General features: G+C 44.1%; 2 protein-coding genes across 3 annotated transcripts in view; one reads left to right on the forward strand and one right to left on the reverse strand.

Annotated features, from left to right (window-relative positions):
• The window catches only part of grin2bb (glutamate receptor, ionotropic, N-methyl D-aspartate 2B, genome duplicate b), a 90,698-nt gene extending 71,026 nt beyond the window's left edge, over positions 1-19,672 (forward strand). Inside the window, exons 10-17 of one of the 2 annotated variants that reach the window (XR_015101822.1) lie at positions 375-528; positions 1,717-1,842; positions 3,841-4,070; positions 5,359-5,519; positions 6,479-6,666; positions 7,700-7,938; positions 9,910-12,530; positions 19,263-19,672. Coding sequence is in view for 1 of the 2 variants with exons in the window: in XM_086119949.1 (XP_085976075.1) it covers positions 375-528; positions 1,717-1,842; positions 3,841-4,070; positions 5,359-5,519; positions 6,479-6,666; positions 7,700-7,938; positions 9,910-12,273 (3,462 nt within the window). In the remaining variant the exon portion in view is untranslated. Of the gene's footprint in view, positions 1-374; positions 529-1,716; positions 1,843-3,840; positions 4,071-5,358; positions 5,520-6,478; positions 6,667-7,699; positions 7,939-9,909; positions 15,217-19,262 lie in introns of those variants that run through there. The other variant, XM_086119949.1, reaches the window with a different exon arrangement.
• Positions 17,821-20,736, reverse strand: LOC147200194 (uncharacterized). Its single transcript, XM_086119950.1, has 4 exons — positions 20,574-20,736; positions 19,249-19,380; positions 19,044-19,173; positions 17,821-18,156 (listed from the first exon to the last, which is right to left on the reverse strand). The coding sequence occupies exons 2-4, from the start codon at positions 19,361-19,363 to the stop codon at positions 17,841-17,843; spliced, it is 561 nt and encodes a 186-aa protein (XP_085976076.1). The 5' UTR covers positions 19,364-19,380; positions 20,574-20,736; the 3' UTR covers positions 17,821-17,840.
• Positions 20,737-22,199: the final 1,463 nt, after the last annotated feature.

A 22,199-nucleotide genomic window follows, 5' to 3' on the forward strand; every position in this document is an offset into this window, starting at 1 on the left:
GCCAAATACAACAATACAACACCCCCCTGCGGGTGGTGTATTATTTCCAAAAGGTACACGCTCTGTAGATTGCGGTTATGCTGATGGAAAGTGCACCAGTGGCCTAAGCAACTAACGAGTTAGCTCTGGGGAGCACAGAAGATGATAATGCGTCAGAAAGAGAAATAAAACAATTTCTTCCATACCTATTTTTATTCATAGCCTCATACTGTAGAACTTCAGGCTGAATATACCCGAACAAACCCATAGGGAGGACGATAATACTTTTTTTTCCTCTCTCCTGTGGTTATTCCGCACATGGAGTTCTTCTACTTGACGTTACGTTCACTGAGCGCCTCTCCCCGTGTGTGTGTGTGTGTGTGTGTGTGTGTCAGGTGGTGCTTAAGAACGCTCACATGGCGGTGGGCTCGCTCACCATCAACGAGGAGCGGTCCGAGGTCATCGACTTCTCCGTGCCCTTCATCGAGACGGGAATTAGTGTCATGGTTTCCCGTAGCAACGGGACCGTGTCACCCTCTGCCTTCCTTGGTGAGAACACGATATTCGGGGGACCTACACATTGTTATTTAATGAAAAACTCACCTCTTCACTGTTTTGGGGGGGTCATACCAAAGCCAGGTCTTATAAAAATATTGCTTTGGCCAAGGAACTATTTGAAGTGAGGGAAGGAGCTTCATGTAATGAGGCCACAACCTTGTCTAATTCAACAAAAATGCTTTGCTACCATCTTGTGGCATCTTTAGGGTAATTACAAATCTTTATGGGCGAGTGTCAACTCCTCGCAGATTTTCACTATTTGCAGCAGGTCTCTTTTCCTGTCCCCAGCAAATTGCTGCGGTTCACTGCATGTACATGTGGCGGTGATAATTCTCACTTTTGATTGAGACTGCCAGAGAAGTTCTCATTCAACACAATTCACTTTGTTTATCACATCAATTATCCATCCATGCATTCGTTTTACAAAATTGATCATCCTTATTTTTCCCACAATGAATGCCCCATTGCCCTTATTTTTACCGGCACAAAATCTAAGAAAGTACCAAAAGAAAGAAAACTCCACCCACAAAAACAAGGCCCAAGATCATCATTGCATCAAAATAGAAACTTTTTGATCGGCTTTACACGATTAGCATTTTTTGTGACAATCAATTTGTTTTATTGTTACTGATAACTGATCTAATCACAAGATGGAGCAACGGGCCTTTTAAATCAACTTGTTTATAATTTGACACGACCGATCAGATTGGTGTAATAAAGCACAAGTGTCAAACTCAAGGCCCGGGGGCCAGATCGGGCCTGCCACATCATTTCACGTGGCCCGCGAAAGCAAATCAAAGATGGCAACTTTCATGACGCTTGCAAAAATCTTGACCAAAATCTCAAATTCTCATTTGTAGTAAATAAGAGTGATACTGTAATAAGATGAATAAACCGTTGACTTATTTATATAGTTTCAGTCATAACGGCCCTCCAGGGGAAACTGGCCCCTGACAAAAATGAGTTTGACACCCCTGGTGTAAAGTCTACTTTTGTGTTTGTTGTTGCGCTGGGAGATTTTATTTCTCATGTAAAATATGTGCCTTGGCTCAAATGTTGCAAAACACAACAACTCTTGTTTTGGCTTCCATTGGATTGTGCAGCTGTTGCACCGCGGTTCTCTGTGAGTTGAATAAACATTCGCTCAACACCTAACCTAACACTGGCCTTGTGTTGCAGAGCCCTTCAGTGCTGACGTGTGGGTGATGATGTTTGTGATGCTGCTGATCGTGTCCGCCGTAGCCGTGTTTGTGTTTGAGTACTTCAGCCCGGTGGGTTACAATCGCTGCCTGGCAGACGGCAGAGGTGAGTGGCTTGCACAAACACACACACACACACGCACACACGCACACACACACACACACATTATGGCACTGACTCATTTGGCGCCCCGTTGAGTTACCTTGAATTTTCAATTTTTCTATTATCACCCATGAGGGGAGCTGCGAGTTTCGACTCATGGAGCATTTACTTCCATTGTCACTCACTTGAGGTCTTTTTTTTCTCTAATGAAAAGGCTTGTTTAACACAATCAGACAAGTGTCAAAGACTGAGCACTCTTACTGTGCCGCTCTCAAGTATTACACCAGTGTTACGCCACCTTCCCCTCCCGGTTTGTAAAAAGGCTGAATGCGCTCAGGCGCTTCTGTTACTGTGCACTGGAAATAGTTGTCAGTTTGAACAATGCGCGGCATAACGTAGCGCCACTGCCCGCTGGGTGTCAAAATGCAGTTCCCAGGCAGCAGGGCGGTTTCAATCAATTTTCCCATCAAAGCCGGCAAATTCGATTTCTTAGCTTTTCCTGTCGGTTTTATAGAGCCAGACTGTCAGGATTGAATTGGCCTGGTGCAACAGCAGCCACTCAAGATAAAATCTCTCATCGGTAAAACTGTTTGCTTTTTTTTTCCGCTCAAGGGACTGAAATGTGTATTTAAGTTGGAGAAATGTTTCCTCGTGTCGTCTTTTGTGTCGTCCTGATCATGCTCCTGCTCCAGATGTAGAGCAATTGTAACATGTCTAGCCCCGCCCCCTCCTGTTTTTTACCCTCCTCCAGCTTGTCATAACTGCCTCCCTACCTACACACAAACACATGCGCACACATATACAAACATGGGCAGAACAGTCTCTCAGGGTAAGGTCGTCCCTTTGGTGATTGCTTGCACAGCTCATTCATTGTACGGCCACAATTTTAGGTGTGCCTGCTAAATCTGAATGCCCAGATTGGTTGGCATTGTCAACGAGGTATTCCTTTCACAATACTGTATGTGTATTTTTTGTGGATGTATTTTATCAGTGATGTACAGGTGCTAGATTGGTTAACTTGATGGGCATTTCCCAGATATGTAGAGTATTTTGGAATTTACATTAATTAAGGGGAATATACATGAAATGATCAAAGTTGCAGGTTAGCAAAATGTACATCTTCTAGCAAACTAAAGTTGAATTTCTGTACGGTGCAGTCTCATCGTAGAGGCTACTTCACACACTTAATCAAGTGAAATTCTGTAGTTTTATAATTTCATCATAATCTGGGTTCTTCCTTTGCTTCAAATGAAAACTATCAGTTATCAAAACATTGTCTGAATTCACGAAAGCCTCATGAACAGCCATCCATCTATCCATTTTTAATCCGCTTATCCTCACGACAGTCACGGGCGTGCTGGAGCCTCTCCCAGCTGTCCTCGGGCGGTAGGCGGGGGACACCCTGAACCGGTTGCCAGCCAATTGCAGGGCACACATCGACAAACAACCATTCGCTAGCACCTAGAGACAATTTAGATTGTTCCATTGACCTGCCACGCATGTTTGGAATGTGGGAAGAAACTGGAGTACCCGGAGAAAACCCACGCAGGCACGGGGAGAACATGCAAACTCCACACAGGAAGGCTGGAGCCGGAATCAAACCCTGCACCTGTGCGCTGTGCGGCCCGCGTGCTAATCAGTCATCCACTGTGCCGCCGCCTCTCTAATAGTGCATATCAAAACTGAAGATTGCTGAAAAGTAATAATTATATTAATTTCTATTTAGGATGTACATTTCTGAGTAAAGTGAGACAAGTTTATGACTTCAGTATACGGGTATATGTGACTTTTTGGTTGGTGGTATGCAGTCAGATTTTTCGACAACGTAAAATGCGTAAAAAAAACAAATATGACTCATTACTAGACCAACAAAGCAGGTGGTAAGTTTACAATCGCCAACAAACTAAAAATGAGAATCTACAGTACATCCACCAGTACTTCCATCAGCATTCTTTGTTTCCTCATCATCTCTCATGTTTATTTTCTTCTCTCGCTTGCCAGAACCCGGCGGTCCTTCCTTCACCATCGGAAAGGCCATCTGGCTGCTTTGGGGTCTGGTGTTCAACAACTCTGTTCCAGTGCAGAATCCCAAAGGCACCACCAGTAAGATCATGGTGTCAGTGTGGGCCTTTTTCGCTGTCATCTTCCTGGCTTCCTACACTGCCAACCTGGCAGCCTTCATGATCCAGGAGGAGTATGTGGACCAGGTGTCGGGCCTGTCAGACAAAAAGGTGGGAACGCACGCTAGGCTGAGCGTTTCTGGGGTGCTGGAACAGAATCTAAATGTGCTGCAGGTGGAGATTATGACCTCCATGGAGGAGGAAGTTATGTGTGTTAGTTTGGTCATTGCCTACATATTTCACTGGAAGTTTTCTCTTAAGAACCAAACTGCTAAGGCTGAAAACTATTCGAGAGCACTGGTCATAAAAGTAGAAAAAAGAAAAAAAATAATTCCCTCGGTCACACTATTGGCATTGTAAAACTTTAAACTGTACAGACTGTGATTCAACCCAGATTTTACTTGGTTTTTTGGGGGGTTTTTGTTTGTTTGTTTTTACAATCACACAAATGTAATCAGTGAAGTGTTCAAAAGCAAATGCTGCCAAGCGTCATTGACACAAAAAAATGGAGCGACGTCTACTAGCTTAGTGCCTAGCATAGCTTCATTTGATGCCGTCTTTCCTAATGCTACAAAACCAAGCAACGACTATGTAAACCTTCATTGAAAATAAAATAAACCTCAACAAGCGTCATATGCAATTGACTTCGGGCAAGTTGACGTTGTGCATTTTAAGCATTTGTAACAATGAGATCACTTTGGAAAGAAGTACACTGTACAGTCCTAAAAATAAAAAATGTGAGTAAAACAAAGACAATACCTTCGGTCTTTGCTCTTAATGAATGTTTTATGTCAAGGTCATTCGTTTCCCAGATGCTCATATTACATAAAATAAGCTTAATTATAAATCGGCCAAATGCTTTACTTTGATAGCAAGTGGTGACATGTATTCTCTTTTTAAACGTGAGTTTATCTCCTTTACTTACCTTCCCATGACTGTTCTTCATCTTCACACATCCTTTTCTTAACTGGGCTGCCAATTAAGAAGTTTAAACTGTTTGGTCAAACAACACGAGGAATTAAGCGGGATGCTCATTTCTAAAAACGAGATGTTAAAATGGAACAATTCTTCGTGATTTTCCGTGCTTTTTAGGAATTTGGAAACTCGGTTTAATGGGCTGCAGAACACTTTTTAATGTTACTTTTTAATACGGCGTGTTAGTCCTTGAGATTTTCCCATGTACGTCAGCCCTCTTATCACGACTCCAAACATTTAGCTCATTTAGGCTTCCCAAAGCATCGTTCTGTCCTCTGCTCAACAGTGCATTAAAGGCTATTTGATGCGTCTCAGTGCCTTTTCTATGCTAACGAGCACTCCTCTGTCATTTTCTCTTTGTGGTTTCTTTTTCCGGAAACCGCCATCACCCCCCCCCCCCCCCCCCCCACTTCAACAACAACAGTTCCAGAAGCCTAACGAGTTCTCGCCGCCGTTCCGCTTTGGCACCGTGCCCAACGGGAGCACAGAGCGCAACATCCGCAACAACTACCGGGACATGCACACCTACATGACCAGCTTCCACCAGAAAAATGTGGACGAGGCCCTGTACAGTCTCAAGACTGGGTGAGGAGGGGACAGGGGAGCGGCTTCGGGGGAGGAGGATGAATGGAGGGACCGACGCGGGGATGAAAGAGAGGAGAAAAAAAGTTTCTCTAATGATGCAATCAGAAGAAAATATGATGAAGTACATAGAGGAGGAAGACGAGTGTTCTGAGCAGTGTGGGTGGGCACTCGTATAAAGCAGTCACAAACTGATGTCACGGCGACTGCCTCTCAAAGCTAACGAATAACTCATCCAGTGTTGATGTTGAAAGTGCAAATTTGATGTGACAGTGACCCTCCATTAGAGATCATGCTGAATTCCTCGAGCTCAAAGGCATCGTTTGTCGGCAAGTTGGACAGCGTCTTGTCAATGAGCTGTCGAATCCCTCAAAGTTGATTTTGTTCAATGGGGAAGGCGAGTGGAGTGTCTCCAACTTGTGATCTTTATTTGCTGTTAGCGCTTAACTTCAAAACCCACATTTAAATCATAAAGAATGAATAGACGTGTGCAGTCGAACAAAAATCAACCAAAAGCCCTTTCCCAAGAAAATGTGCGCCTAACAATTAGCAACCCAATAAAAATTGACTTCTGGCCGATTTCGGGCCACCTAATTTGGGAATGCCTGATTTAATATCTGACCTCAACATAATATCTTAATAACAGAATTCGAACAGAGAAGTTTTGAGACTGGATTTGAAAGATACCATGTTTGATTACTAAAACCAAGTAAACAAAAAAAAAAGGCCACACTGCTCACTTCAAGTAGATGCCTTTGATTTCTCCCAGCCAAATCAGGGAAAAAGGGGAACAATCATCATGAAAAATACAACTAAAGAACTGCCCGCTTCTCGCCCCAAAGTCAGATAAGGATCCAGCTGTCTCTGACCCGAATAAGTCTAAAAATAGAGAAATGGATGGACAGAAAGGGATATGATGGTTCTGTGTTTAAAAAAAACAACTTTTCTGTTATGCTCGGCAGTAAACTGGACGCCTTCATCTATGACGCCGCAGTGCTTAACTACATGGCGGGAAGGGATGAGGGCTGCAAGCTGGTCACTATTGGCAGCGGCAAGGTGTTTGCCTCCACCGGTTACGGTATCGCCATCCAGAAAGACTCGGGTTGGAAACGAGCTGTGGACCTCGCCATCCTCATGCTGTTTGGAGACGGTGAGGCCTTGAGAATGCTGATATGGTGCCCTTCGGGATTTATGACGATCACAGAACTAGAACTCTAAGACTGAGCAATGCGTGCATTAAAAATAAGTCACATGTCCTGACAATCACGAGTGTTGCCTGAAATGACTGATATGCAGACTCAGTATTTACATGACTAACCCATCACTTGTGCTGCCTGTAATGTTAGACATATACAGTAGATTGACAAGATTTTTCCATGTCAAACAATCACGAGTGCTGCTTTTAATGATTGGCATGTAGACTGACTGATGATGGCTTTCAGACCAAGTCACCAGGCCCACCAATCACTAGTTCTGTTTGTAATGATGGACATGTAGACTCACCAATCTTATTGGTGCTCATGATAAAACATGGCAAAGCCATCTCTCTCAAAGTAATCCCAAACACAGAGATTAAACAAGTAAACAAGTTAACACCTCCCTAAAATTGACTCATTCATGCTCATTTGCACAAACAATATTAGCGTATTAGCCAAGCATTGAGGAACAATATTCACCACTTGATCACCCTCCCTAGGCTCTCTCTCTCTCTCTCTCACTCACACATAGCAAAGAAAAACAAACCATCGGGGCAAATCCAGCAAATCTCTCTGGACGTGTCCTCCCCCTTGGCAGCCCCCAGGGATATGGGAATAAGATGGACACATTTTAGGGTGGAAATACTTCTCACATGACCATGTGAACTTCCTCCCTGTGGACTGTCAACTCCCAGTAGGCAATTGTTTTTTTGTTTTTTTTTTTGTTTTTTTTTGTCCCGCAACAAAGAATGATCAGCCTTGCATAAGCAATCCGTAATGAGGATGATCTTCTGCGGGGTGTTGGGTTCAAATAATGTAACGTGACGTTTGTTCCCCATACATGAGACCTGAGCTGTTTTTGGCAACAACTAGCCACCCGAAAAAAATATGTCCTTTATTCCCCACTCACACTCTCACCTGAGGCAAACTCCCTCAAGAGCTCGCATATCGCTAACCGCAAACATGCCGTATCTCCGCTTCTTCCAGGTGAGATGGAGGAGTTCGAGGCATTATGGCTGACAGGTATCTGCCACAATGAGAAGAACGAGGTTATGAGCAGTCAGCTGGATGTTGACAACATGGCGGGAGTCTTCTACATGCTCGGGGCCGCCATGGTTCTGTCACTCATCACCTTCATCTGTGAACATTTGTTCTACTGGCAGCTGCGCTTCTGCTTCATGGGCGTGTGTTCCGGAAAGCCCGGGGTCACCTTCTCGATTAGCAGGGTGAGTGTACATGGGTGTTATTTTGGATTCCTCATCACACATTTGTCTGTTTTGGAGAATTACGCGTCGTCTGTCATTGTCATTTTATTTTTACATTCAGATTTCTGTTTCCTGGCTCCTTACAGTCAACATATCCATTTTCAGATCATGTCGACATATGAGCACTACACTCATTCCTGAACAAAAATGTTCCAACACAACAGAAGTCCAAGTCTTTCTGGTCATGACAGAGCGAACTGTTAATCGAGTGAATGTTGAAACGATATGTACTCGCTTTGTGGCACATTTGCAACTCGTGATCTAAAAGTCTGTCGGAAGAGTTGAAAGTACTTTACAGTGTTTCTTTGGCGGGTCATTTAACAAGGTGTCTTAGTGTTATTGCGGGTTGTTTCGTTCCCCTGAAATAGCCATTTGAGAGGTAATTCATTAGCATAATGTTACCTTTTCAGCGCGAGGGTTGTTGCACGTGAACGCTCTCAGCTATCATTTGTCAAACAAAAGGACACCGGTGTTTGTGAGTTTGTGTGCAAGCTGAAATCGTTTCTAATTGTCATTTTGTTTAACGCCCACTGACACTGACCTTAGAAGTCAGAATTGGCATTGAGCACTTGAACAATTTCTTTTGTCTGGTGGCCATATGCAGTGTGAAGCTACAAATCTGCCCTGATTGCTTTTAAAGTGTGATATTTTTCAAGGAGCGCATCACCGAGGCTTTTATCTATGCTCTCAATCGGATTTGATATTTAGTGGTTCAGCATGCCTAATATCCATTTGAAAAACATAGGTAATGATTTTTTTTTTTTAATGACAAAAATGATAAAGGATGAAAAATGGAATTAGTCGCAAGACAAAGAGTTGGCAGGAAAAGACCCTGGTGTGCCGGTAACCTCTATTCTGTTATATTTCAGAGCAGCCATAGTAGCTCTAGATGTAGAGAGATAAGATCAAACATTCCCACGAGAGCAGCTGCCGTTCACCCAAGCACCCAGAAACAGAGATAAAACAGACACAAGAAGAACAAAGAAAACTGTGCTGATGTCGGGTATCACTGGTTGATGTAAAGTATACTGTACATCCTGTAGCCAACAATAACTCCCTCACAAACGGTGAAATGCCTTTGAGGAAACATGTTTGGTTCCGTCTTGTGGCTCACCGGCCTTTGACCGCTCAGATTTGAAAGAGTGTAGCTGACAGGACTATCAGAAGCATCGTCTAACTGTTTTGCATACAGACAACAAATCATGTGAATTTTGATGAATGAGGTGAAGTGAAACGCCTGTCAATAAGTGGTGTAATAAGCATGCCAGGCCAGTAGGTGGCAACATCCCTCTTCAAGACACTTGCACGTACACAAGAGGTGCAACTAATCCAAAGCCATCCATGATTACTTTTCAGCATCGTATATGAGATTGAATTTTAGGATACGGTAGCTGTGTAATAAATGGACACTTTGGAAGTGTGTGATACTGTTGCAGTCCAAGCCCAAATTAAACATTTGCATAGGTTTCTGTTTTCTGTTTTCATTGATGGAAAAAATTGCCGTTTCTATTCCTATTCTGAATTTTAAAAAAAAATATATATATATATATATTAACATGCTCTATAATGTTTTAAACATGCAAAAAAATAATGGTCCAGAATCACATTGTTTTTATCCATTGTCAATAATAAGAAACAAATCCAAAGAAAAACTGCTGTATAAATGGCCCCAGCAGAGCTGCAAATTCTCTCATACACTTGACTTCACACTCAAGTGCTTGCACTTCTTCGGAATTAAGATTTAACCAACCAGTCTTGACAGACACTTTCACTAATCCCCGTCTAAATTATGAAGTCTTTGGTACGCGACTTCTTTTTTACTGCTCATCTCGTTCTTGTTCTCACTTTTCTTCCCTTCTCCTCCCACTTCATCTCTCTTACCCTTCCCGTCTCCCTTTACCTGCCGGCTCATTTCCAATTCCCATGCTCCAGGGTATCTACAGCTGCATACACGGAGTACAAATTGAGGAAAACAAATCAACCATAGACTCACCTTCATCATCCATCAAGAAGAACATGAACAATACCCACTCAAACATCTTGAGGTTGCTCCGCACTGCCAAAGACATGACTGCAGTACCGGGCATTAATGGCTCTCCGCACGCGGCCCTGGAGTACAACCATAGTGGCCGTGAATCGGCCATCTATGACGTTCAGGAGCACCGCCGCAGCATCGTAGGGCACCCTGCAGACTGCAAGCCCGCACCACCCTACATGCAAGAGGACAACAGGTTCACTGACTACATCAGCGAGGTGGAGAGGACTTTTGGGAATTTGCCCCTGAAGGACAACAACTTGTACCAGGACCATTACCGGCACCACCACCCAGTCTCAGCTTTGGGTATGTCGGGCCCCCCACCTAATAGGCCGCGTAGCTTAGGCAGTGCTAGCTCATTGGAAGGGGGCATGTTCGATTGCGAAAGTTTAGGGGGAGGAGTCGCACCCATCTTCACCACCCAGCCCCGCCCCTCCATGACTCACAGGAATACCAATAAGTTTGACCTGATTGCAGGTCACCCCCCCGCGGATTCCAATCAAGTTGGGTTCAAGGGAAGCAATGTGTACGGGAGGTTTTCGTTCAAAGGAGGTGCATCCAGTACGGGGCTCATCGGGGGTCACGAGAGGTACTGCGGTGGAGGTGGGGGTGGGGGAGGCTCGGGGGGTGACGATGCAAACATCCGCTCGGACGTGTCGGATATCTCCACTCACACGGTCACCTACGGCAACCTGGAGGGCAACGCCAAGCGGCATAAGCAGTACAGGGACAGCCTGAAAAAGAGGCCAGCCTCTGCCAAGTGCAGGCGGGAGCAAGACGAGATAGAGCTGAGCGGCTTCCGAAGGAGACCCCACCACCACACCGTCCACCACCACTTCCCTCACGGGCCACTGGCACACCGCACCATCTCACCTCCCCTGGAGCGGAAGCGAGGAGGGGGTAACGCTTCACCTTACTTATTCCGCAAAGACAAAGAGAACTTGAGGGAATTCTATGCGGAACAATTCCGCTCTAAGGAGGGCAAGTGGGAGCAAGAGGGTGGAAGTGGAGGAAGTGGTGTGGGCGTCGGTAGCGGTGGTGGTATCTGTCAAAGCTTAGTTCCTGTGGAGGACTTTCTCAAAAGTAAATGCAAGAAGCAGGAGTTGAAAGGTGGGCTTGGCTCAGTGTCTGCTGGCCAACAGGCCCACACCTGCTGGGAGAAGGGCGTTTCCGGACTGGGAGGAGGTGGCATAGCTGGTGGTGACTGGGAGTGTCGCAACTGCCACAGTGTGTGTCACCACAGCGGAGCGGCGGGGAGCTCCTGCCCAGCTAGTGGAATTGGGGCGAGCAGCGTTCGCCCCAGCTCCGCGAGCTGCAAGCGCTGCGACTCCTGTAAGATTCAGCCGAGCAACCTCTACAACATCAGCGAGGATAACAACGTCGTGTTTGCTGCAGGGAAAAGCAACATGGGCCAAACGCCGACTCAGAGCAGGAAGCTTGGGCCGGGTGGGCGGGTCTTACGGAGGCAGCATTCTTATGACACATTTGTAGACCTGCAGAGGGAGGGGTCAGGTCGTAGGGGCGGGGCTGGCGGGGGCGTTGGCGGCCAGTTTGCCCAGCCCCGCAGCGTGAGTCTGAAAGACAAAGACCGCTACATGGAGGGCCCCAGCCCGTACGCTCAGATGTTTGAGAGGTACGCAGGGGAAAGAGAGTCTCCCATGTTTGGAGGAATAGGCGGAGATAGGGCGCAAGGAGGCTCCTCCTTTAGTTTGTTTCGCGGAAGCGAAGGTGGGTTGCACCGGCGGTCCGTGGGGGAGCGAGACCTAAGGGACAGGGACAGGGCTATGATGGGCGGTGGGAGCGGTAGTGGTGGTGGTGGTGGCAGAGGCGCCGAGACTTACTCCTTGTCTAAATCTCTCTACCCAGATAAGGTGAACCAGAACCCCTTCGTCCCAACCTTCGGCGATGACCAGTGTCTTTTACACGGTGCCAAACCGTACTACATCAAAAAGCCACAGACGCAGCAACAGCAGCAGCAACTACTCAACAACAGCCGAGGAGGAGGGGACTTCCGGGGCTCCATGGGGGCGACTTCTTATTTGCCTGCGTCGGCCACGGCTGGGGTGATGTCCAATGTAGCCCCCAGGTTCCCCAAAGATCTGTGTATGGGCGGGGCGGGCGGTCCCATGAGCAACCACCTCGGGGTCAACAAGCTCATGCCCGGCAGCCGGGACACGTTAGGTTTGGGGCAAAGACCCTTCAATGGTGCAAGCAATGGACACGTCTATGAAAAGCTCTCCAGCATAGAGTCGGACGTCTAAGGGGGAGAAGAGAAGCAACAAAGTGGGCGAAGACAAATAAGGAAAACGGAGAACAACAACAACAACAACAAAAAACAGCGCAGTGCAATGGCCTCTTTGCGCGAAGAGAAGGTGACGACACGAGTGGGTTTTGTTCTCACGCCACTAAAAGCAACCCTCTGGACGATGCGCGACGGCTGCTCTAAGCCGGACTGTGGTCGAGTCCCATGGACGGCAAGTTTTCAGCGACGAGGGAGGATTGTGGTGCTGGGAAGGAGGTAGGGAAAGACAGACAGAGGAGCTGCTCTCTTTATAAGCTCATCGTTCCAAAACAACTTTTTTTGCTCTCACACAACGGTACTTACAATCAATCATGAATGAGAAATCAACACTGCTGAAGCAACAGGGTAAATTCACAATAATTGTACCACTAGTGTTAATATTATTACCGAATACTACTAAATTGTTTCGAGATGACTGGTTTGTTTTTCAATTTTATTTATTCAAGTAGTGTTTGTATGATGTTGATTGTTTCTTTTGCTTACCAACTTCACAGGAGAATTTTGGACCACTTTGAATATTTTGGGTGCTCCTGTCATTTTGGATTCTTCTTTGCAATGAATTATTCCTTCATATTTTATTTATTGATTCATTTACTTTTCAAAATTTTTGAGTGTTGTGACGTGTATGTGACAAAAAGGCATGACTTGCTAAGTACAATGTACTTATTGGCTTACTTTTTTTCACCTGCGGAAGCTTCCATCATCACACCGATTTGCCCTTCCATTTCACTTTCTTGCTTTGCGCTCAGCAGCAACAAAAAGGGTCTCACATTTTGAGCTGGATGTGCCTTAAAGGATTCATGTTCACGTTTCACCTCCGGGCAATTGGTTCCCGCCGCTGCTGAAATTTCTATCACGGGAGTCACGTGTAAAAGAAAGTTGGGAGGATGACAAAGTTTCAGGCGAGGTGAGGTTAAGCTAAGATGTCAGATGTTGTTTCACAAGGAAGATACAAAAATGTTGCAGTTGAGAGCATTTCTGCACGGACCCTTCAAAATGCTAGGTACAATTTATGAGCCAGTGTGCCAGAAAAAAACCCCAAACATTCCTCTCTGCCACACACAAAAAAAAAACACTGTTATTGATTACATTATCATCATCATATTAATTTTAGCATAACTGATCACCCGCTTGTTGCCTTTTACGTTTACTAGCCATGGCACTTGTGAGTTAGCAGCTCTACATGTTAATTTGATTTTATATCTAATAGATAACAAGGCCAACTGTATTTACATTTGAGTGAACTAACATAACGAGTGGAGCCAAGGGAGAGTCATTGAAGATGGGCGTGGCAGAGTGACAATCTAATCATTACACTTTTTAAATCATCTCAGTGAGCGGCGCAGCTAAAGGGGAGTCCGGGGTCCATGATTTAAACCAGTCATAACCAATCCCACAATGGCGCAGCCATCCCTCTCCCAGATCCACCAGCCTGCTCTCATCTACGAAATTACCAGCACCACGCAGGATTTATATGCCATTTCACAAAATAGAGCCCTGAGAGTAAATTAGTTTGCTCATGTCATTACATGACAGTGACTAGTCCTTTCTTTGTGCTTCTTAAAAATATTAAAAGTAATTTTGGTAAAAATCCCCAAAATGCATTTGGACAAATAAAAGCTTCCTCCATCTGCTAGTTTACGATTCAACATCAAGGGGACTTGATTTTCACGGTCCCACTATGTTTAATCCTCTCCCCCCCATGTTGAACTTCCTTTGATTTCATCCGAGTGACATCACTTTCGAAAATTATTCCCCTACCCGATGAATCCGTCAAAAAAGCAATTTTTTTCCAGGCCACATTTAAATATGGCACACACAATAGAGTGGTTTCTTGTCCACCCCATTTAAAAATTGAGAGCTACTTTATACAGATCACTTGACAAGTCAGTATGTATGATAATAAGTGTTTGCATGTCTACACTTTTCTTTCTTTATGCTTTTCCGATTTTAACTTTTTGGGCCAACAAACTGGGTGTTTTTGAAAGCTTACCTTTTAGAAATGTCATTGGTACTGGATCAGTATTAGTGTAAGTGTGTGCGTGTGCTTGTCCTTGCAAGAGAAAACACCAATCTAACACAACAAAATCAAAAAGAATACCGCCAGGTCAGCAAGATATTCAATCTTCAAAACTAATTAATGCTTGTGTTGGCCAAATGTTCATGAACAAGTTGAAGGTTTTGCTCACAGTCACTGAAAAAGCCTTTTTCATATTTTTCCTCTTTTTCTCCTTTAAAAAAAAAAATTCAATACATGATTTCTGTTGTCGTAGGTGCCTGAATTTGTAAGATTGATTACCTCTGTGTCTGCGAGAGACAGCCTGAGTGAGGAATACACACTTCTTTTATATGTACTATACAACTCCGTGTAAATAGAGGCACTCATGGATTTTTGATATTTAAAAAAAATATGTACAAAACGGCTGAGAAAAAAGTCTATTTGGGATAAATCTGTGATTCGTAGGTGCCCCTTGCAAATTCCTTTTTGTAACTACTTCAGGACACGTTAATGTGCAGTTGTTTATAGTGACGGAAAGTGCGCATTTGCTCGGTTTGTTTTGACGGGGAGGAGAGCGTCTGCACCAACCGATCCATGGGAAGCACAATGTTGTTCCACTTTTGTTCTGTTTGGGCCTCAGACGATCAAACACCATCCCAGAGCTGTACAGATTGTGAAAAATGTACATACGACTCCAAACCTTGTTCACCATCACTTTTTTTGTATGCAAATGAATTATTTGTGTGAAGAAAGTATTTCGGATTTGATGGAATATTTAGTAATATTTGAATAATGAGATTAATACACACAGTTGATGTGCGGATAAGTTCTGAGAAACATTATTCTTCTGTCTCTTTGGAATAAAAGTGTTGAGTATTAATAAAACAAAAAAGTGAAATCTCACACATGATTCTCATTTCATTTCAACTTTCTTTATCAATACTATTTTTGAACAAATATATTAATGTTCCTTAATACTGCTTTCCAATGGATATGAAAAGTGTACACACCGCAAGGTTTCCTGATATAAAATAAAGATGATACCAATAAACATTTTCAAAATGTTATCATTCACTAATACATTTTAGATTGAACCCCAAATCCTCTAAAATCTGAGACATTTAATTGTACTTTTTTTTTTAATGGTATACCATTTTTTTCAAAACTTGATAAACAGTTGTTGTGGAAGCTGTGTGGAACATTTCTGCCGCTCAACACCAACACACTGTTGGGGATCCTGTTTTATCAAAATGAGTTGTCCTCTCCCAGAAATTAGTCGTTACAGTATGTTTGTTTTATGAATCCAATTCATACCTCTTTTGCTTTTTCTATTCATCTAAAAAAAAAAAAAGTGAGATTGGATCAGGGTTATTCCACCTCAAAATTTCAGTAGGTTTCAGAAATGGCAATGCTGTTGTAAAAGTATATAAGCATATTGAGGGAACCGATGCTGACATCAAAGCGTTCCAACAACACCCCCTTATTCCTCAGATGTGCTTTCTTCTGAAAGCCTTGTCCAGCAACAGGGGGTATATAAAGAAGCAGCAGGTTTTAACATGTACCACTGCCTCCCTTATGTGGGCAGATCTTTACATCTACTGGCGCACAACACGCTCACTGAGCTAATCCCTAGTCATCAGTTTCCAACTTGTTTTTTTTTAAGTAACAATCTCTCCATCAGCGTCTTATTCTGCTCACTTGTTCTCTGCCAACATCATCAGACCGACAAGCTCGCCGTGCATTGCAACACATGTAACTACTTCTTGACAATTAACTGTTACCTAGCAACTGGCTCCTTTTCCAGAGATGGCAGTGGAAGGGTGGAGGGTGGTGGAGAGAGAGAGAGAGAGACAGCTTTAAACAGTATTCCCACAGCATCTTAACTGGATCGGATGCAACAATGCATTGACAATAGCAAAACCAAAATGGAAAGCACAGCCTGATCTTAACGCCCACATGTGTCAGCGTGCACATGAGAGAGAAGAGGAGGAAGATGAGAGGGAGCTATGTGAGGATGTTGCGTGTATCATGTATGGGTTAATACATGAGGAAGTGTGGCGTGAAAAGGGCAGATTTTATCAGAAATGGAGCAGAGAAAGAAGGAATGGGCCACAAGTGGAAATGTGGAGGTAGAGGGGAAAGGGATGCGAAGTTTACGAAGACTTCAAGTTTTGTGTGTGTGGGGGGGGTGCGTGTGCGTGTGCGTGTGCGTGCGTGCGTGTGTGAGTGTGTGTGCGCGTGTGTGTGTGTGTGTGTGTGTGTGTTCCACTGTCATGTTTGTAACAGAAAATAGTCACCTGCTGAGTAAAGGCCAAAACATAGCACGGTTTCCCAACGTTTACTAAGCTAAGCCTCATTCTTCCACGGCACAAAAAATAAATAAAAATCTCATAGCACAAACTGAGCAAAAAGATTCACAAAAGGTGGCCGAACAGGTTAATTGTGTACCTTCTGTCATCTATTGGTAGAGAAATTGATTGTTTTGCCTGTTGCCATATGAGGTTGGCATTGCAAAATCTTTTTAATTAATAAATAATTACCTTTTTGACATTGGGTCATATTCCTGCGGCACACCTGATGATCTCTCACGGCGCACTAATGTAGAGCGTGTATTTAAGATACGACGTGAACACAATTATTATCAAGATATTATCAATTATCTTAGTCCAAAGCCGTTGAAATAACTCATGTGGTGCAATCAGTCGTCGTTTCAAAATGTGGTCGTCCCTCTTGTGTCTCATGGCCAAGTGATCGCTGACCCCTTGTGGCAACACGTGGCATAGCAAAGGCAACAATCTGGACTCTTAATTCGTTAAACCACGTCTCAAGCATGATTTTTGAATTGGTCGGATTCAAAAACATTTGATGTGATTTATGTTTTGACAAAAACATAGTTAAAGCCAGAGCAAAAAGGCGACAACTTTATCAGGTAGTTAAATTGACCCAACCATCCATTTTCGATCGTGTTTGTTCTCACTTGCGTCACAGTTGTTGAGTTTGGGGTGAAAGGCTAGTTACTTTCTGGACTGGTCACCTGTCAATCGCACAACATGTTTTACATTTTATTTCACTATTGTTATATTTTTTAACACTCATCCATCCAGTTTATAAAGGCTGAAGCCTAGACCAGGTAGTTTTGTGAAGTTTTTTTTCCCCCCCCTAAATTATTTATCCTTCTATTTTCAAAATCAATTGTCCTCATTAGGACTGCAAGGACTTAGAACCTATCTCAGCTGACTGAAAGGCAGAATACACTCGGGACAGGTCACGAGCAAGCGTTCACATTCACCACATCACTAAGTGTGAATTGCATCCAAGCACAACAACACTAGTCAATTGCTTTATGTCATTTTGATTTAATTTTGTTATATTGTCATATAGAATCAGCAGACAAGTCACTTTAATTCATTTGTGAATTCATTTTGAATGTAAATTTCATTACATTAAAATTATAAAATCATGAAAGAATAAAAAATTAGAACCTATTTGTAAATTCTCAAACTTTCCTTTGTTGTGGCCACGAGCTGTCACTGTGCACTATGCACAACCATCACGTCGCCGTTGTTCAACACCTTCACCCGCCGCCTCCTCACCGGCCGGCTCGCCTTCTCGGGGCTGGCCCTCACCCATGCGCTTGTTTTGTAGCGGGCCAGGCTCGCCACCTCACCTGTCAGGCTCTGACGCCCCAAAGACAGGTCATCCCCAAGCCTCCCTTCACGGTAGCCATGGTGACGGAAGAACGGTTCCATGGTTGCTAGGCGATGGGAGAGCTCTGTGATGCGCTGATGCAGCATGATGACTTCTCTGAACAGATCGTTGATGGTTTCTGATAAAGGACGCACCCTGCAGAAAGAAGGGCCGAGGATACGCTAGAAAATAATGAGAAGTACACACTGATGGTGTGTAATGGTTCAATAACCCCGACTTCCAGGCAGGCGGCATGGGTTCAGTTCCCACTTTGTGGTGGTGTGAATGTGAGTTTGAATGGTTGTCTGTCTGTGTATGTGATTGACTGGCGCCCGGTCCAGGGTTTTCATCTGCCTTTCGACCAAAGTCAGTTTCGGCTCAGGACAGGAGCTGCTTTGATTGGTTCTGATTGAAGTTGGCTGTTGCCACTCCCACACCGTCCCTCTCACAGATCCGCCAGATGGCAGTCGTCTGTGAAATTAACAACATTAGGTCCAACTTGCATCTGCCTGGAGATGCGCCGTGACAGGTTTATGTCAGTCACAAAAATTGAGTCCTAGTCTTACTGGACCAGCAAGTGTTTGGAATGTAGGAGGAACCACGCATAGTCAAATAAAAGCAACATGTGAACAGGGAGAACATGCGACCTCTACACAGGGAGGCCTGAGTAGAGTTGTATAAGTAGAGTTGTAGAATTCGTTCACTTTGCCTCTTGACTCTGAGGTGACCACGCTCACCATGTCATACATCCCGGTACATTACTTCTCTACTTTAAAGTCTATTACCGCTACATTTAATCTGTGCATTTTCTCCACGATGATGTGTGGTCACTGAGCAAGTGTTCATCTTCAAAATCTATAACATTTGCAATCTGGTATATCGGCTACACAGGACTAAATGTTCTTTGACAGTTGCGTGATCAAAATCAGTGCCGTACCGTATATTCATTTCAGGCAAATGTTTGGTTTGGTGACTGGAGGTGAAGTGGCTCAACAAAATGCTCAACGCAAGGTTTTAAGAGATTATTTAGTACCTAAAATTACCTGGAGTAGTCGGGGAGCAGTGTGTTGGGTTTGGAAAGCAGCAAAGTCTTGATTTCCTTGAAAATACCTTTCCCCCATGCATCCAGAACTTTGGTCAAACTGCGCACCGAAGCCACATTAACTCTGTCGACTGACACAAACACACACTTGGACTTGAAGATCCCATGACAAGCACGCAATCTAACTTTTTTCGGTGACGTTCTACCTCCTTCTCTGTAGTTCCAGTCTCCATAATCCAGTTCGTTGTCCTGATGATTTGAGTGGGCCCCCGTTACCATGGCAAACACCATCAGCACCATCAATGGCAAGTGAGGATTCATGACCAGCAGACGGAGCACTTAAAGAGATGAAAGCAAAAGAGCGGAACAGGTTTTGTATGAAACAAATCAACTCAATGAGTATGACTTGGAGTCCATCCCAGATGACGTTGGGTGAAAGAATAAACCCTGGACTGGTCGCCCTTCAATCACAGGCCACGTATCGAGACAAACCACGATTCACACTGAACCTGAGTGGGAACTGAACCCCTGCGGCATGCATGGAAGGCAGATGAAATAAACCTCAACATCATCAGTGATTGTTTATGGTGATATTTGATTCATATTCAGAATTTCATTGTTTAATAACATAATAATGTAGAAATGTGTCATTATAGGGCCGACCAGTGGTTAGCGCGTCGACCTCACAGTACTGAGGTTCAATTCCAGCTCCGGCCTCCCTGTGTGGAGTTTGCATGTTCTCCCCGGGCCTGCGTGGGTTTCCTCCCACATTCCAAAAACATGCATGGCAGGCTGATTGAACACTCCAAAATTGTCCCTCGATGTGAGTGTGAGCGCGGATGGTTGTTCGTCTCTGTGTGCCCTGCGATTGGTTGCCAACCGGTTCAGGGTGTCCCCCGCCTACTGCCCGAAGACGGCTGGGATAGGCTCCAGCACCCCCCGCGACCCTAGTGAGGATCAAGCGGTTCGGAAAATGGATAGATGGATAGATGGATGGATGTGTCATTATTCCCTCTTGTTTTACAGCATCTGTGCTCTCACTCAATTTATTCATGTTGATGACTCACCCGACAAGAAATTGGAGCGCGGCATCTATTAGAGCAGGTCAATTTGAGGAAATATGGTAACTTAGCCAGTTGAAGTTTGACCTGACGCACACATGCAGTCACTTGCCATAATATTCGGCACAGCACATCTGCGTGGAAGGTAATGCATGCATCCTCATAACGGGGAGTGCTAATCACACTGGATCATAGTAAGCCACTGACTCATTGTTGAGGTATTAAAACAGATTTATAGACATCACGAAGGTGGAGAGAAAATCGAGTGAAAACGAGAGGAAAACAGTCATCTGGTGCAGCGTGTTTCACATCTGGAGAAAACATGTCACATCACCATGTGCTGCCTTGAAATGATTGCCTTGTCGATTGATAAATACATAACTGCATTTTTTTTTTTGTATGTAAAGTATTTGCAGCCAAGAAAGAGCTCGGTTTCTGATGCTGTCAAGAAGATAAGAAAACATACTCACAATTTCTAAAGGTAAAGATGCACAAAGCTTCTTGCCTTCCTTCCTTTCCCCGAGCGGCTCCAATGATGCTCGGAAAACACTTCTGCCGAGGCCTCCCAACTTTCACTCCCTCTCCCTACGTAACGGTCATGAGTTGAGCCCATCCTCGTCTTATTAACTTACCGCGCCTCCTTGTATGGAAGAGCAGAGCCACCGAAGAGAATCTTCACCATCAAAAGCCCGAGCCGTCACGCCCCATAGGTGAGATTTAATTTGGCTCCCCCATAAACATTTACAAAGGCTTAAAAGAGGAGTTGAATTTTTAAAATTGCATTTAATTTATAATATAACAGATATAAGAGAACTATTTTGTAACTGTCAAATCACGCAAGTGACATCTAATTACACAAACCCAAAAGAGCAACAACTTGACCTTTCTTTCTCACATTTTTCCCCCTCTTTTTTTTTCTTCTCTGCTCTGGATAGTTTTGATCATTTTGACACATTTATAAAGTTCCCTCGGGCCACATCAATAAATTTGTCCCTTCCCACCCAGAGAGCGAGCAGTATATCAATCAGACAGAGGACGGAGTATTTGGTATTATCATTTACAATATTTGTAATATTAATTCGGCATTGCTTTAAATGTTAACGTATGTTAGCTGCTCCATGTTAAGGGTTACTTGTCAAGTTATCATAAATATGCACCGCTTCCCCACTTGAAGGAGATTAATTCATGCACAGCAGATTTCATCTGGAATTTATTCAGTGATCAAGCAAACAGTACACTGACAAAAATCTTGGTTGAATTTACTCAATTTTACTTCGTCACGTTGTTGCACAAAATGTAATCAGTGGAATCCCAATGCATTTTCAAGTACGGTACTGGTAGTTAAAAGGGTACCGGTACTTAAAATTATCGATCTGGATTCCAATCATATGGAGTGGCGTAGAAGCAGATGGAGCGATGTACAAAGCAGGCTAAAGTGTGCTCCGTAGCAGCCTTCGCTCAGGGCTGAAGGGTAGATAGGACAGGGTAGATATTGTGTTTTTAATATTGCCCAGTTGATGCGTGATATAAAAATTGCATGACTAGTTCATTTCTAACTGGCATCCAGATGTTACAGCAGTGTTTGATGTGTGTGTTTGTGTGTGTTATCATGGTGTGCAGGCTGTGGTGAGATCACAGTTGGACACCAACACACAAACACGTACGCGTCCGCAGAGAAATTTAACGGAAAGGAAAAAGTGGAATATCAGCCTACAAAGAGCTGCACAATGTCACCGGAGGAAAGGAAAAGACAAAAGGAAGGAAAGAAAGAAAATGATTGCGGTGATGGAATCTTGCCCCAGTTAACAGGTGGTTTGCATTAGTGACAGGCCATTTGTCACCCTGTGTGGAATTCCTCACAGACGCGCACACACACATTCACAGTATGTCTCAGAGGTGGCTAGTGACCAGCCGCATATTGTCCTTTACATGTACTAAGTAACTTCTTTTCGAAACTGTACTTGAGACTGTTTTTTTTGAGAAACATGAAATAGGCCGGCCACATAAAATGATGTGGCTGGCAAGATGTGCCCCCCCCCCCCCGCCCCCAGCTTTGAGTTTGACACCTGTGATTAATAGAGTAGATGTCCATACCG

The sequence above is a fragment of the Hippocampus guttulatus genome, chromosome 9 (genome assembly GCF_054856545.1).
Source record: "Hippocampus guttulatus isolate MCC_2025c chromosome 9, RoL_Hgut_1.0, whole genome shotgun sequence".
Taxonomy (NCBI): domain Eukaryota; kingdom Metazoa; phylum Chordata; class Actinopteri; order Syngnathiformes; family Syngnathidae; genus Hippocampus; species Hippocampus guttulatus.